Raw genomic sequence first — 16774 nt, forward strand, 5'->3', positions numbered from 1 at the left:
GTTAGTAACCCCTCCTTGAACCAAAACATTTCATGTGTTGTTTTATGCTGTAGTGAGTTTGCTTCCTGTACCTCTCAGGTTTTTGCGAATCACAGAACTCTGCAAAGCACCTTGGCTTGCAAAAGTAATAAAAACGTTGCATTATTGTATCCCAGCATCAGATAGATCACAGTGAATCCACTAGAGTGACCACTAGGAGGGCAAATAACTCCACAGAGTAAGAGTGATTGGTCCAGTCCATAAGGAATTGATTTGCTGAAATGCTAATACATCTGCCATGCAAAGTATTAGAAAAAGAAGATGTTTGCATCTGCACTGACAGCTTATTAGTTTCTTTAACCATTGTGATGGTATCTTAAACACATTAAACACAGAGCATGGCAGAAGAAGAGAGATCTTTTGCTTTGATCTTGGCATAGCCTTCAGTAATTACTGGAGAGAATGAGCAAAATAAGACCCAAAATTGGCAATGGTGCAAGTGGCCATGTTTCCCTATCATGCAGCGAGCTGAGCCTGCTTAGTACATTGGAAAATGTGGCTTGAAAACTGAAATTCAAGATTGGTCAGTTAAGTAAAAGAGATGGTGATTTAAACAGTATCAGGAGTGGTATTTTTGAGTTTAAAGCATTGTAGTTGAACCCTGGTAGGTGGCTAAGCACCCCACTGCCACCACTTACCTCCCTTCCCCTCCTCCCCCACAATGGGAGGAGGAAGATAATTGGATGGTAAAAAGTTAGAAAAATCATGGGTTGAGGTAAAGTTTTATATATATATATATATAAAGTATATATAGGTTTAAAACCCAAAACAAACAAATAATAATAAATGTGCTGATCTTAATAGAAGCTTTAATTTAAAATTTTCTTCCCAGTCATCATTTGCACTCAGATGAAGATTAAGAACATTGTCAATCAGCTTTAAGAAATAGGGGGTTTGCACAGAATTTGTAAGAAACCATCTGTACCCTCTACCATCTCAGCTGTTGTAGCTCAATTTATATGAGCAGGAGCTATTCTAAACTGTTCTGGTTTTGTTGGAGTATAGACTTAGTTTTCAGTAGTATAAATAACTGACCAAGATGCAAGGTGAAAGCCTGAACTGTTCATCCAGTTTTTGAAGCTTTGTATCTTATTACCCTGTGTCTATTGCTGTTACAAGGGCTGAGACATTTTGCATATTTCATCATGCTTGGTTCCAAGGCTTCACTCTGTGAAAGGCTGCCAAATCTGTTACTATATGTGATGGCATACAGTTGTGTCTGAAACCTCAAAGAGTATTGTTTTCAAGCTTGTGTGATATGATGTAGCAGATTTAAGTGGTGAATACTGGTGTTAAGTAAATCATATCGTCCTAGATTGGACAAGGATGAAATGCTTTTACATTTACGCTCTAACGTTGTTGCTCTGGTGTTTGTCTCATCAGATGGACGAGATCAAGGCTAAAGACAGGATCATATTTTCCTTGGAGAAAGAACTGGAGACACAGACAGGCTATGTGCAGAAGCTGCAGCTACAGAAGGAAGCTCTGGATGAACAGCTCTTCTTGGTGAAGGAGGCAGAGTGTAACATGAGCAGTCCCAAGAGAGAGATACCAGGAAGGGCTGGAGATGGTTCAGAGCATTGCAGCAGCCCTGTACGCAGGTTTTACTGGATGCTGCAAAACAGAAACGTAGCTGGTTTCTTTTACTTAAAAATTTTCTTGGTCCCTGGGAAAACATTCCTGCTGTTATTCACTACAGAGAAGTTATAACTGTAGCTTCTTCTAAGAAAAGGCCAGTTGGACAAAGCTTTGTAATTCTGATTCCTCATTTGCTGTATTTACAAACATAAAACATCTTAAATAATAAGTGCTATTCTGAAAGAATCATAACTATCTGGGTAGTCTGCATCCTCAAAAACAAACATAGAATTGGGAAGACAGGTAGGGAGAAGTATGGGGGAATCTAGGAAGCTCAGGAGCACCTCCTCTTTCTCTGTCTTGGTCTCTACATGTGTAGCTGTTGCTTTCATTTACAAGGCATGCAGCTTCCCTAGTTGAGTGACTAAACGTGGCATTTACACAACAAATATGTATATACACATATTTACACATATGCAAATGAAGAATAAGAAGGTAAAGGCAACTGATAGTGAAAGGGATGTCCTTATTTTTTTGTGGCTTAGCAAGTAGAAGCAACGTATAGGAGAAGGCAAGAAAAGCTAGAAGCTCTTAGTATTTTGCTTTTTTCCCCTATCAGAAAACATATGAACGTCAGTTTTGTGTTTTTTTTTTTTTTTAGATTTTGCTAACAACTGAAAATTCTCAGTCTTAAAATTTCCCCCAAACTAGATGCTTTCTTCCAAACAAACAAACAAACAAAAAAAAACAACAACCAACAACACATTTTTGCCATAATATTAAGTATCATTTAAAAAAAAAATCACTTGAAGGTGATGATGATGACAGCTTAAGTTGACTAGTATGTGGTTTTGGGAGATTATTTTCCAAAATGTATTTTGAAAAGAATTAGTAACTGTATTATGTTGTTACCAATGAACAGGACTTGCGCAGAAACCAGAAGAGGATAGCAGAGTTGAACGCCACGATTCGGAAGCTGGAAGACAGGAACACATTGCTCGTTGATGAACGAAATGAATTGGTGTGTGAGCTTTGCACTGTCAGACAGAGGGGGCCAGGAGCCATAAGGAAGGCAAAGAGGGGAGTCTCCAAGCATGACATTCAGTGATAAATGTGCCTTTTTGATCCATCAGGCTTGTCACTCAGGAGACTGAGGATGGTTTTTCACTTTAGAATTCAACAATAATTTCAGTGAAGTTATACGGGGACAAAATCACAATGGAAGCTGAGGCAAAGGGTGTTATATCTTTCTATATGATTGATTGTGTTCCTTCCTTGACCTTTTCAGGTGTTTTTGGGCATACAACAGTGCATGATGAGACTTATCTTGTAAATCAAATAATGTCTGTAGTCCACTGTATGAGAACAGCTAAGAATCAGCTCTAGGGAGAACAGACAACAGTGAATTGATCCCTTTATCTGATTTACTGTTAGGCAGTGATATCTGTGTGTTGAAGTCAGCACCCTGGCTTTTTGACTACTCCATGTTTCTGCTTCTGTGATTAAGGGTGAGGGTGTTGAAATTCAACTCCTGGTATTTTTTATAATTCTTGAGCTAGGAGTCTTAATGTACTCCTTTCATATCAGTGTGGCTGGCTTGGATATCCTCAATGTTCTTAATTTAATATTTGCAAAATAATATAAAGTTTGTAGTAACATTACAAATGTGTTCACAAGCCTCTCTTCAATTATGAAAAGCTCTCAAACATCAAATTTCTGCAATACTGAATAGTTTGTAGTCTGATGAGTCACCTTGACTAGCTGTTGCATGTCATTAAATACTTAGCCTGTTTTTCCACAAGAAAAAAATCCTTAAAAAGGCTTCAAATTTGTATCTTGCACAATGTGACTACAATGAATACATTTTGTTAAATGTGACCAGGGTACTGCTAGAAATATCATGCACCTTAAGATACATTCAGACCAGCAACAGCTAACTTTGTACTTAGGTTAGGACAGATGGTTGTTTTGCCAACAATTGTGCTGATTGAAGGCCACTTATGGCAGCTCCTCCCTTTCCTGTTAGCAGAAGGGATCTTCAGGTGCTTGCTAGCCCACTTTGGGCAAAATTTAATGGATTAGTCTGAATACCCTAGTAAAATGATGTGATGATATAAGCAAATGTGGTTAACAGTCTTTAATAGCTACAATAAATTCTCCCAGTCCTTTCCCCAGCAGAAATGCAAGGGGCAGGAACCTCCCAGCGATGAACAGTAACTCGGAGCTGGCACAGTGCCTTCATTAGGTAGATCATCTGGGCACAAGGAGGATGTCTTTCCACAGCCACACATAATTTTCCTTGTCCTCCCTAAGAAAAAGAAATGTCATGTATTAACACTCAGTTTTACCAGATGGAACTAGTTTTGCAAAGAAAGAGAACTTGGTTAAAACTCTAGTTGTGCCAATACTGGAACTTACAAATATGCCCTAAGATAACTTTTAATCTGATGGGATTTGTTGTTTAAATGATACGTGATTTATTGATTAATGCAACATTCATTGTGCATGTGCACAAGTATTTTACTGTGTTGCATTAAGAAACAGGTTTACATATATGTTGTTGCTGTGATCCAGACTGAGTAGGTACCTATAAAAATCTGTCTTTCAAAGAAAATCAATGGGTTTCCTGCAGATTAAAAAGAGGTTTTGGCTTTGTTTAGGGCTTTTGTAGCAGCTTTGCAGTTGCCTGGTGGTTCGTAGGATGGGTTCATTCCTATGTATGAGTTTTCACATAGATAAAGCCATCTTTCAGAAATAGATGTGCAGAATTATGCTTTGAGATTTATAGATAAAGTAAGTTTATAGAAGCTGTAAGCATTACTAGGATTGCTTTGCCAGTTCCATTTGATCATTTTGTTTGGCATTTTACTGGGACAGTAGTCCAACAGGGAAGATTAACAAAAATATTTCTAACAAATGAAAGAGAAAAATATATTTTATTTGGATTGCTTACAATTATTAATTGCTACTATCAATTCAGTTGAAGCGTGTCCGAGAAGCTGAAAAACAATGTAAACCTCTCCTGGAAAAGAACAAGTGCCTCACGAAGAGAAATGATGAACTGATGCAGTCTTTGCAGCGCATGGAAGATAAACTCAAAGCAGTCACTAAAGAAAATATAGAAATGGTCAGTACTGAAGAGCAAAATGAACATTACTGCATGACATATGTCTGTTTTGGTGTGCATGTCTGCACAGTACATGCATGTACAAACAAAGTGTGTATGTGTAACACTATTTATAAAATATATCAATATTTAGGTTTGTACATAATAGACTTACATAACCTTGTGGGTTATGCATACGTGTAATATTTTTAAGTGAATTCATAAAATCAATCTTTAATACTATCCCCAAAATTAGATTTGAGTGAAAAAAAAAAAGGTGTATCATTGAGTCATATCCTACTCTGCCATTTTGCATTTGTAAACCAAAAAGGAAGCTGTTAAAAACTATGTTTTCAGCCAGCCTGATTGCCATCTTAGAATGCTTAGAATGTCTGTGTTCTGTACAAAGAACATTGTAGAGCTGATAATGGCAAAGTGAAGTTCTGGTCTGCCCCTGAGCAAATATAATATTCCCATAAAACACATGCATTGTACATGTATATGAGAGAGGGAAAATGGTGTTGTGATGGCTAGGGTTATATATTTCATATATCAGGGCTATATGAAGTGGGAATAAAGTGGTTATGTCTGTAGTTCCTTCAAATGGAATCATCCTTAGTGTCAGTTAGAATATGGTTCCTGCACATGCGTCAATGTTGCCTTGACATTAATATAAAAAAAGAAAAAAAAAGGTGGAAATCTTGGGTTGCCAGATGCAAACTGGCAAGCTGCTAAGTGTTTGTGTCTCTTGTCTTTGGCTCACAATAGCCATTGTCCTCATCTTGAGCAGGCTGACCATTCTGCAGTGGATACAACTCTCCTGCTGATTAGGATGAGACTATCAGATTCACTTTCTTGTCTTATAGAAGAAAGGCTTCAGAGTTACAAGGTTAATCCACTTTAAGACTCTACAATTCACTCATGCCCAGAAGTCAGATAAACTTACTGCAGACATCACAAGTCAGAATTCTTCTTCCACAACTGCAGCAGATCACAGATCATGGCCCCTTGGGCTCTCCCTCAGCAAGCAGAAGGGACTTGAGTGTCTGCATGCATTAGGCATCGGTGGGCAGCACCCCTGGTGCATATGGGCGCACACAGCACCTGTGTTCTAATTTAGCTCCCTGACATTTGCTCTTGATAGTGTAGATGCCCAGATTATGGAAGCTAGCAAATTGTAGGTGGCTAGATTGATTCTCACAGGCTATAGACATCTCTCCCACATATGCTCTGAAACAGGCAGGATACAGAATTCTAGTTAAAATAGTTCTGATACCCCATTATTTACCTCTCCTCTTGTTCTGACTGGATACATGTCTTTCACAAGTCTAAAATGTCCGATTCCTCACTGTGTATGGTCATATGAGGGGTATATGCAAGTGCATGGGGTCATGGGACCTCATGGCATACCCACTAGGCACACTGGGGATACAAATATATTTGCCACATGGTGGACATCTAGATGCATGGTGCAGAAAGTTATGGTACATGACCTTTAAAGGCTGCTGTAGAGGCTATATTGCCTCTAAGTAGAGAGAGAAATCTTTGTTGTTCTGCTTGAAGGACTCGGCCTTGCAGTGCTGCTTTATTATTAAGAATCGCTTGTGGGTTATAAAAATTATATAGCTGAAATTATGAATTACAAAATTTTAAGTTATAAGAATTATGTAGCTGAAGCATATTTAAATGGCTTTACATCTTAAGTGAAGAACAATGCCTAATTTTTAGCTGAAAGGTTGTCTTTTTCTTTTAATTGCTATATATTATTTTATCTGTGTCTTTCTTCTTCATACCACAGAGAGAAAAAATGACATCACATCCTCCTCTAAAGAAATTAAAATCTCTCAATGACCTCGATCAGGCTAATGAGGAACAAGAAACTGAATTTTTAAAGCTTCAGGTCATAGAACAACAGAACATAATTGATGAGTTAACAAGGGTACGTCCAGAGCACCAGAAAATGAGCAACAATTCCTGTATAGAGTTCACCACTGTTAGTATTTTTTTTATTATAAATAGAGGACTGAGAGTTCATCTCTTCCTTACTTTTAACACCTGCAGATTTTTAGATGTTGGTGAGTGCGGGTGTGGTTTATTAACTGGCTTTCTAATGGGGCATCAGCCTTACAACGAAAAGGTGTAGCTTGTGTGTGTGAACTGAGCTCTGGAAATGAACACAGACTAAGAACAGTGGAGCTCACCAAATTACATATATGTTCATAAGGCAGAGCTGTGACAAGCTGTCTTTCCATTGTAACTAGACTATTATTAAAATCTTGATATGCGGGCACACAGTGCAATATCCTTCATGTTCTAGAAAAGAGCATGCTGCCAGTTGGGGCTCATTAGTTTCTGATCTTTTTATTTTTTTATTTTGGGGGGCGGGGGTTAGACTCAATGACTCCTTTTGGGTTCCTCGCAACTCAGATATTCTGTGATTCTATGATTAGTTCTTCTGTCATATCCTTTAATACAATCCTTTTTTAGCTGGCTTTGTATTATGATGTTGAGGGGAACGAAAGAGAGACTCCAAAGCAAGCTGTTGCTTCTTCTAAGATATCAGTGCTAGGAGTGTTGAAACCAACACTAGTATCTCTTAATGACTCTGAGATAGAGGCAGCATCACCTCTGCAGTGAAGTCAAACAGTTTGCCTCCCATATAAAGCCCAAAACAGTGCCCTGCAACAGGCCTCCCAGTGATTTTAACAGGAAATCAATCAGTGCCTGTTGTTTGACAGCCTGTCAAAGCAGCTGCACAACAGTGGGGTTTATTTTCTGCTATCCCTTCCTCCCTTCTTCAAATGGTTTTCTGCTGATGCACAGACACAGATTAGAATATGAATCCTTCCTTCCACCTGGAATCAGATTCCTGTTTGAAAGTGTAAACACAGTCAGAGGAAGCCCAGTGTTTTGTTTTGTCTGTAGATTTGGCATTCTAGGACTGCAAACAAAAGAAGAGCAAGATACAAATTTTAAGTCCAATAACATTTTAATCTTATTTTCCAGGACAGGGAAAAACTCATTCGTCGCAGAAAGAATAAAAGGAGTTCAAAGCCAATTAAGGTAAGAGGAAAAATTTTTTTCAGGTTATAAAAATGCCAGTAGGCTTTGTAGGAAAACACATTTTAGCAATCTGATTAAAGAGAGTTCTGTGGATTATAACAAGCTGCTTTAGTGATCGGTTTTATAAACACCTTAGTTAACCTGGGATAGCTTTTCAGGTCCGTTTTGAAATTCAGTTAAGGGTGCATAGCTATTTTATTCACAACAAAATGTGTCTTTTCCCTTCTCTCTAAAATAATAATAATCTTCCCTCTATTTTCTATAAATATTGGTCTTAAGGCCTACTATGCTGAGATGTATTTATGTTTCCAGAGACCTTCCCATCTATCTTTCGCTATTTTTTGTAGTCCATGTAGTCCATCTAGGCCAATCCTGCAATTCCCACTAATGCAAAATCCTTATCCATCTAATTTTTCAAGTGGAAGTCTGTCAGAAAAACTGTGTCATTCTCTTCTGCTCAGTTCCACAGGGCTGCCCCTTATGTTATTCAGTATTGTTTGGATACCCCTTATGTTATTCAGTATTGGGTCAAGTCAGTTAGGCATTAGTTAGGCATTGGAATGGGTTGCCCAGGAAGGTGGTGGAGTCACCGTCCCTGGGGGTGTTTAAGGAAAGGTTGGACGTGTGTTAGTGGATGATATTAATGGTAGGGGGATGGTTGGACCCGATGATCTTGGAGGTCTTTTCCAACCTTTATGATTCTAAGTCCAAAGCTGGTATAGTTTAGGATAACTTTAGAGCTGAGTAGTCAGCAGTGGTTCAAGTAATTTTTTTATCAGCTGGATTTAAAGAATGACTGTGCAACAGCCATGTCCCATGTCCAGAGAGTGGAGGTACTGTGTATGACACATAGTTTGGTTGCTTTTTGTCCTCAGGGACATTCCTTAGGTGGTCAGCCATGTTCTGTGAAAGTAATGCAATGCTTCCCTGCACACAAGACAGAAATTCAGACCAGTATATCCTAGATGTGTCATCACATTGTTTCTATATGGGTTTTCAGGCAATATGTTCAGCAGTTCTTTCAGCAGAAAGAACTGTGAGGCAAGGACTAAAAAGTATTTTCATCTGTTAACTTTATTTCTAAGCCAAAAATTGAAACATGGAAGGATATGGCTATTGTCTTCGCTTGTAAAAATAAATGAATAAGAAAAAAGATAATGTATGAAAAAGTTTATTGTGCTTTTTTTTTGGGGGGGGGCGGGGGGAGAGGATTCTAATTCCAGGTTTAGAAGGTTGTAACTTGTCAGCAAAAAAGAAAAATATTGCAAAGCAGAAGTGCATCTAAAATGCTCATTGATCAGCTTTCAGCACAGTTACCCATAAAGCAAGTTTTAAAATGCTCATCTCTGTGCCCTAAAACCCAGCCCTGCAGGTCAAGCACCTATACTTTCATAGGTCATGACTCAGTTTTCATTTGATTTGGTGAATTCAGTTACCAAGACTGGAGACAATGAGGCATCAGACGTACAAAAAAGCTGTGTTCTGTGAGCAGTCTCTTACAACATGTGTCAGTTACTATATGACTGGAAAAATATGTGAGATTAAGGTCACATTAAATTATTTTGTGTTAGCGTAACATTTACTCGTTTTCTCGAACAGCACTATCAGTGAGAGAAGCACTGAAATATTCAGAATATCAGCAGTGTCTGTGAGAGAAGGAGGAGGTTCCCTATTCCACAACTTAGACATTTCCTTTTCTGGCATTGTCTTGTCTTTGCATATTATGCTGCATGTTGACAGATGCCTTCTGAACAGCTTTGAGATTAACAAATGATTCTCCTGACATTGTGTGGGGCAGAGACTTCTCCTTAGTATGTTGCTGCTACCGTAACGTTTTCCAAGTTTTAGATTGAGCCAGATCCTCAGTCTAGAAAAATTAATCAGCAAACTCATGTTCTCCACCAGCACAAGACCTAATATTCAGTATGATTCCCTTTGATTTTATTTGGAGGTGGTAGTTGCAGGGGTTGTACATAACTCTTTTTTCATGTCTTTCCTTTTTTAAATAGCTAGCAATGTGGTTTGGAATTAACCTTTCCCCCAATCAGAAATGCTCGCAGCCCATTTCCAAGGAGATTCAGAAATCACATGTTTTTTCTTCTTTAGAGACATGTGGTGGATACAGTTTTTGGGTACGATGATGATTCCATGGACTCTGAAACATCCTCTGTGGCCTCATATAGAACAGACAGAACACCAGCAACCCCAGATGATGATCTGGATGAGGTAAGATCCGACTCTTTCCATAGGTAAGGACAGGTGTTCATGAGATTTTGACTTTCAAAGCAAGTGGCCAGGCTCTCCAGGTTTTTATTCCTGAATATTGAATGACAAGTTCTTCATAGTTTGTCCTCAATTTCAGTTACTGATATCCTGAAATGCTGAGAGGTTCTTTAAAGATCTAATCCATAGAGTCTACAGCTATGACTTCATTGTGATCTGAGATGAGTTTCTTTTCCCACTCAAGAAAATGAACTTGTTATATTTCTTTTAGCTTAAAGACATATAAATGGTCTATAAAGTCTACATTTTTATTACTTCTTATTACAGCAAGCTTACCAAAAAGCTGTTTTGAATCAAGATCCATAAACCAACTATTGTGTTTAACAAGTCACACTTGCATTCTTTGCTTTGGCAGTGCACTGCTGCCTGGTGCTTAGACATGTCCTTTCTTCCTCAGAGTTTAGCTGCAGAAGAATCAGAGCTGCGGTTTCGACAGCTGACAAAGGAGTATCAGGCCCTGCAGAGAGCTTATGCACTACTGCAGGAACAAACAGGAGGCATCATAGATGCTGAAAGAGAAGCCAAGGTCAGCATTTGTTTGAGGGTAAAAGCATTTCCTTGCCATCAGAACATACAGATATCTCAAAGAGGCATACAAAGAAGTAGAGTGGCATACAACAGAAATGTCCGTTTCCCTCATTGGCTGTGTTTATTTTAATGGAATGATGATTACAGATGGACACAATAACTCAGTTTACAAGGGGCTGTCCTCCAGCTGAGCCCCAAACCCCTGCATTTAGGAAGGCATACCAAAGCAGACAATTGTGCAGTTTGGTGCAGAATCACAAGAGTTTTCTCGTGTTTTTCCCAGGTATGAAGGTGTTGGATTTGCAAACGTAGATAGAAGCCTGTGGTTTTGCACAAAGGCATAGATTGTACCAACCTTAGGAATACCCACCTGTTTCTAAAAAATACATCCAAATTACATTCAAATTTGAATGTGATGCAGATTACAGTAAACCTTCCAAGGCTAAAAATGTTATCCATCTAATAAAATCCTGGAATCGTTCAGGCTAGAAGGGGCCTCAGGTGGTCTCCAGACCAACCTCTTGCTCAAAGCAGTGTCAGATGTGAGATAATACCAGGTTGTTTACCACTTTAAGTCAGTTCTTGAAGAATTCCCAGGCATTTCTGATTGCTTTTTTCTACAGCCCTTTGCCAGTCTCATCTGCTAAGCACTTTTCTTCAGTTTAGGGACTGTCCCTTACCAGGGTCTTTGAGCAGAGTCTGTCACACTGAATACCTGATCTTGGGTTTTGCCACTCTAATACATGTTACTAACAGGCTTGGGTGGCGAGAGGGGGATGATCTGCTGCTTTGTCCCCCTGTGTCATTTATATGCTAATACGTGAGGGGGCAGAAAATATTGATGAGCCAGAATCTTTGTAATGGTTACTCATTCAGTGGAAATAACAGCATAGACCATGATTCTTCTTGTGTTTGGTTTCCTTTAATATCAGCCACGTTCCTGTTTTTGTTGTTGTTTAATGCTATACCTCACTTAAACAGGCTCAAGAGCAGCTCCAGGCTGAAGTACAGAGATATAAAGCCAAAATAGAAGATCTGGAGAAAACTTTAGCACAGAAAGGGCAGGTAAGCACTTCTTGTATATCTTCTTTTAACTGTTCTGCTTTGAATATGCCTAGTACAGTTTCAGTCTAAACTTCCCTAAGATACAATGTCACTGTTTAATAAGCAGGCAGGTCTAGCAGGTTCAGAAGCTTTTCTAAAGCTTGGTAGACTAATATGCTGTTATTCTGTAATTTGCAGTCTGTTCGTGTAAGATTTTTAAACCTGAATATTGTGGCTCCAATTTTCAGTGAACATGCCCAACCTAATACAGTTTGATTATTCTGAACAGTACTGCTTCATCCAACAGGACTCTCACTGGGTGGAAGACAAACAGCTTTTTATTAAGAGGAACCAAGAACTTTTAGACAAGGTATGTTCCCAAGTTCTGTGTGTTCACGCGGAAAGGTAACCTGGATGCTGCAATACAGCTTTTGGATATGCAGTCTGGTGTTTATAAGTATAGTATATGGATAGAACAGCATATTTGAATATGGACAAAATGGATGGACAGGATGACATATGGATAGACACAACCTCTCTAACTGCTTAGGCACTGTTGCTGATGCTCCCAACCTGAGAGCTGGAAGCTCTGCTTAGCATTACAGCTCTGCTCCAACATTGTGTTCCTGCAACACTGCACTGAAGAGTCTGCTGTTGCTGCCCTGGCAGGACATTTTGAAGTCAGCTTCTGGGTGTGAAACAGCAGCAGAAATGTAGTCACCCTGTAACACCAAGACCCTTTCATACTCCTATTTTCCGTATGTTCTGTATATTCTAAAGGGCTTGTATCATCCCTAGGTCCAGTGCAACTTGAACTAATATTTCATTCGGTGCATTCAGGAACATCAACTCTATGTGTGCATATATATACATGTATAGATATATATATGTGTATATATATTTAATCATGGAATATAAGGCCATGAAGGACCTCGGCATTGCTTGAATCACCAACAGTTACAGCAGTGTCTGTACATACAGCTGCCATCAGCAAGAGATCATTAACACCCAGCAACAGCTCCCCTCTCTTCCGTCACCTCCGCAGATGAGGCTTCCTAGCTGTGTTTCTTCCCTTCCATAAACATGCCTAATAGGTCTCCAGCCCTGTGTCATGCTTCTCCAGACAAACTAACCTACGGGGGCTCATTTGACTTCAGTCTTAACACACTCCCTAACCGTCCTTGTCTGGTCCCTACTCAGAGAACCTTGTTGCAAACTATAGGTCCTGGCACTGGCTGGAGACTTGCAGAAGAGAGCAGGCTGAGGAGCCAGTGGTTGTGTTGTTGCCAGCAAGGAAGTTGTATCCAATTGGCCAATGCATGGTATTCATGTCTGCTAATTGACAGCGCAATTCATGTGGACATGCTTGTTGTGCAGTTCACAGGAGTGCTCATGTGGGATAGGATGACTGCACAAGTAACTGCCCCACAGAGACAACTGTCCCTGCATGCCAACTTTGCTTCATGTGCCACACACTGGGAATCCCTGATCCAGCCCAAGATTTCCTCTGAAGCAGGACCAGCTATTTCTGTGCCACTCCTGACAGATGTTTATCCAACTTGTTTGCAGAGCCCTCCAAGTATAGTCTTCACAGCCTTTCCCAAAAAACCTATCCTAGCACTTTACTATGAGATCAGTGCATTTAATAGCTAATATAGAATAATCTAATAGCTAACTTGATATTTCTGTTGTGTTAACCTTCCCACTGATCTTCACTAGGATTGGATTGCTTTAGGAAAACCTTCAATCTAAGCATTTTATAATGTTTAGCAAGCTGATGAGCAGAAGTTCACCTGTAAGCTAAAGACTCATTGAAGTAACATGGCAAGTATCCACGAATCCTCTCTAGAGCTTGGATCTTGAGCTGTCTATGCTGTCTGAACTGTTACTCACCAAATATTCAACATTTCTTGTAACAATCACACAGATCATGAATTTACATATTTCTATTAGATAGAGAAGCTGGAAGCAGAAAACAGCCGTCTGCAACAGGAGCTGCAGGATGCTCGGGACCAGAATGAACTGCTGGAGTTCCGCAACCTTGAACTGGAGGTGACAGATGAGCTCCTTACAGTAGACAGAACCAGGGCACTTGCACTGAACACCAACTTTAATCAAGTGTTTACACCAGTGCTGTAGTGATATAATAGAGTAACAAATCAGGCTGAGCATGTTTAATTGTGGGCTGTGGAGGTATGTCAGCTCTAATATCGTGGAAACAGTAATCTCTATACTTAAATGGTTCACTTCTATCTGAGCTAGGTGCCTAGTAAGGTAAGGTAAGCTTAGCCAATTAACTTCAGCATGGCTGTGCTAGGTTACCATGTTTTTCTAATAAGTCAGAGAATTCTGTTGTCAGCATGCTTTGTTCTTATATCTGCTCTGGAGTACAAATGTATAGTGCTGGACAGAATATATTAAAATAAACAGAAATTAATTAAATCTAAATGACCCAGGTAAACAAGGTTTAAATTCCATCCTCATGTACTTTACTCAGAGCTGCATCATAGTTCACAGCTAAAATCTCTGCTGAGAGTGAGTACCCAGGTTATTGTTTTGTTTGTGCTTTTGTTTTGTTTTTGTTCTGTTTTTAATGAAAGTAGACTGAGCAATTGAATTAAATGTTTGTAAACCAAAAACATATTTGAAAGCAAAATTTGATCTTTGTTTTTTGTGCTTGCCTGAATACCTGAAAGGGATGAGAAATAACATTTTCAATTTTTTATTTTTGTCTTTGGTCCTTTAAAACTGGACAAAATTTTATAAGTTTTAGGTAATGAAGGTGTGTAAGTAGCTAATTATTAATTTTCTTGAATTTATTCCTTTCCACAGATAATAGAACATATGACATACCAGGATGAGCAAGCATGTAATCTGAGTATCCTAGTAGTCTTAAGTCAAATACCCATTTTCCACAGACAACTTGCAAATATATATAATTCATGAAATTAGTCTGCTGTAAAACAATTCACTGGGTTTTAAAACCCTGTACCACTTGGCATACTGTTTTTAGCCTGGAGTCTTTCCATTCAGTTTTACCAGCAGTAGTTAAATAGTGATGTTTCTTTTTCTCCTAATATGAAGAGGTTAAGTTTGTGAAGCATGATATAAACAGTAGATATTGCATTTATTGAGTTCTCTACACATCTCATTCATTCTAACATGTTCTCTGGTGTCTTCTGAATTAATTTTCAGGAAAGAGAGAGACGGTCTCCACCATTTAATCTCCAGATTCACCCATTTTCAGATGGTGTGAGTGCTCTACAGATCTACTGCATGAAGGAAGGGGTTAAGGTATGTCAGTTTTATAAGGCAGGACTTACTACAGGAGTGGTTGATGCTCCCCAAGTAATCCATTATATTAATCGCCACTAATAACTCCACTATATTTTAAGCATTTAAACTCAGTCTAATATAAAAGTGTATGATGACTGATGCAATTGGACTTGTAATTTTCATCATAATGATAAAACCTGGCTCAAAGGCAATTGAAATCAGTGTGTGATGCATTTCTATGGGATACTACAAAATGTTATGTCTCGCTGTTGTTCATAGGAGGGACAAATATTGCAGCTATGATACAATGTGCATGCAATGCCTTTATCTTATTTTCTCTTTGCAGGATGTCAGCATACCAGACCTCATAAAGCAGTTAGATATCCTAGGTGATAACGGGGTAAGTTCAAATGGGAGGTATTTTCCCTTTACAAAATACATTTTGTACAATAGGAAAAGTGAAATCTGTAACTATGTCTATTTTCTAAGATATTTGTTAAAATTATGTAATACCAGAAGTCTTCATTTAGAGTGTTTATCTCCTTAAGTTGAGCATTTGTGAGATTTCAGTAATCAGAGAACTAGTAATGAAGTAGCAGCTTTAACATTTGGTTTCACAGACTGGGAAGAACTCATGTCCAATGGCCACTGATATTTGGAACTGGTTCTGACTGTACTCCAGTCATTCAGCGAATCATGTGAATTAGGTTGGCAGTATGAGCCCACCACATCTTCATCAGGACTAGAATTCCTCTGCAAGCAGTTTCATAAACAGACAAGAAATACCAAATGGCCTGTGGCTTTCAAAGTGGGCATTGCTTCCCACTTTAGTCATCTATGTAAAAGAAAATACCCGGTATCTCTGGCTAACATAAGATACATTTTAAGAAAGCGTATAAGAAATAGAAAAAGAAAGATCATTATTGTCTACACACATACTGGTGTATATTAGCTTTTTTTTTTCAAAAACAATGGAGATTCAGCTTTGCAGAACTAGCAAAAAGAGAAACAAATGGGTCTAACTTCAGTTTACATTTCATGTAAGAAGCAATGATATGAAAACATACAGTCAGTCCATATCATGTAGAAAGGCAAAAGCAGTGTTTTTTTGTTTGTTTGTTTTTACTTATGTTAGCAGATCCTGAATATTTTGTTGGGAATACTATAATCAGTAATATGTGGTTCCCCTAAAAACTGTAGACCTAGCGTGCAGCCTGGATAATCTGTATTCATGCAGGAAACTGCTGCTATTTTTTTTCTTCCCTCTCTTTCTCTTCACAGAATTTAAGAAATGAAGAACAAGTGGCCATAATTCAGGCTTCCACTGTTTTGTCCTTGGCAGAAAAGGTAAAATGTGTGCTTGCTTTTCTCAGTGATATCTAATCCCTCATCTAATGCTGTACATTTTTTGGCTCTGGTATATCAATATTATCAAACTTTCTAGTGTAGTGAGCATTTCCACAGACAAAGTAAACTCTGCTATCTGTATGTAAATACTATTGTTTATCAACTAGAGATTTTGCAAGGATAGAAATACCTTGATGTAATCACAGTCCCAAACACCTTACTAAAGCAGCAAAAATGTCAGACCTACCTGGCACAAGCTATGTAGTCAGAACAGCTGGAAAAGCAAAAAGAATGACAAATGAAACCTGAAATTCTAAAGTGAATTAGAAAATATAAAATCAGACATTTAAGCCATAGTTAATCATAGCCAGAGATTTCCACTCTGAAAGGAACTGTATGCAAAATTTCCACTGAAATTATGTGTCTAGGTTCCTTGTCTGGGAAATTGAAAAGAAAATAGGCATTGGTTAAAATTACTTTCTATGGTTCAAATACAGCACACAGTTGTGT

General features: G+C 38.6%; 1 protein-coding gene across 14 annotated transcripts in view; it reads left to right on the forward strand.

The window, feature by feature from the left end:
* Window positions 1-16774, forward strand: part of JAKMIP2 (janus kinase and microtubule interacting protein 2) — a 47803-nt gene that overhangs the window by 23744 nt on the left and 7285 nt on the right. For 12 of the 14 annotated variants that reach the window (XM_083798469.1, XM_083798465.1, XM_083798461.1 and 9 more), the window contains 13 exons: window positions 1423-1632; window positions 2540-2638; window positions 4598-4744; window positions 6522-6662; window positions 7730-7786; window positions 9893-10012; window positions 10467-10613; window positions 11579-11662; window positions 11949-12011; window positions 13595-13693; window positions 14837-14935; window positions 15264-15317; window positions 16199-16264. In XM_083798469.1, the coding sequence (XP_083654595.1) occupies window positions 1423-1632; window positions 2540-2638; window positions 4598-4744; window positions 6522-6662; window positions 7730-7786; window positions 9893-10012; window positions 10467-10613; window positions 11579-11662; window positions 11949-12011; window positions 13595-13693; window positions 14837-14935; window positions 15264-15317; window positions 16199-16264 (1386 nt within the window). The remainder of the gene's footprint in view (window positions 1-1422; window positions 1633-2539; window positions 2639-4597; window positions 4745-6521; window positions 6663-7729; window positions 7787-9892; window positions 10013-10466; window positions 10614-11578; window positions 11663-11948; window positions 12012-13594; window positions 13694-14836; window positions 14936-15263; window positions 15318-16198; window positions 16265-16774) is intronic. The other 2 variants (XM_083798460.1, XM_083798462.1) reach the window with 1 other exon arrangement.

Source organism: Anser anser, assembly GCF_964211835.1.
Source record: "Anser anser genome assembly, chromosome: 14".
In the NCBI taxonomy this organism is placed as follows: domain Eukaryota; kingdom Metazoa; phylum Chordata; class Aves; order Anseriformes; family Anatidae; genus Anser; species Anser anser.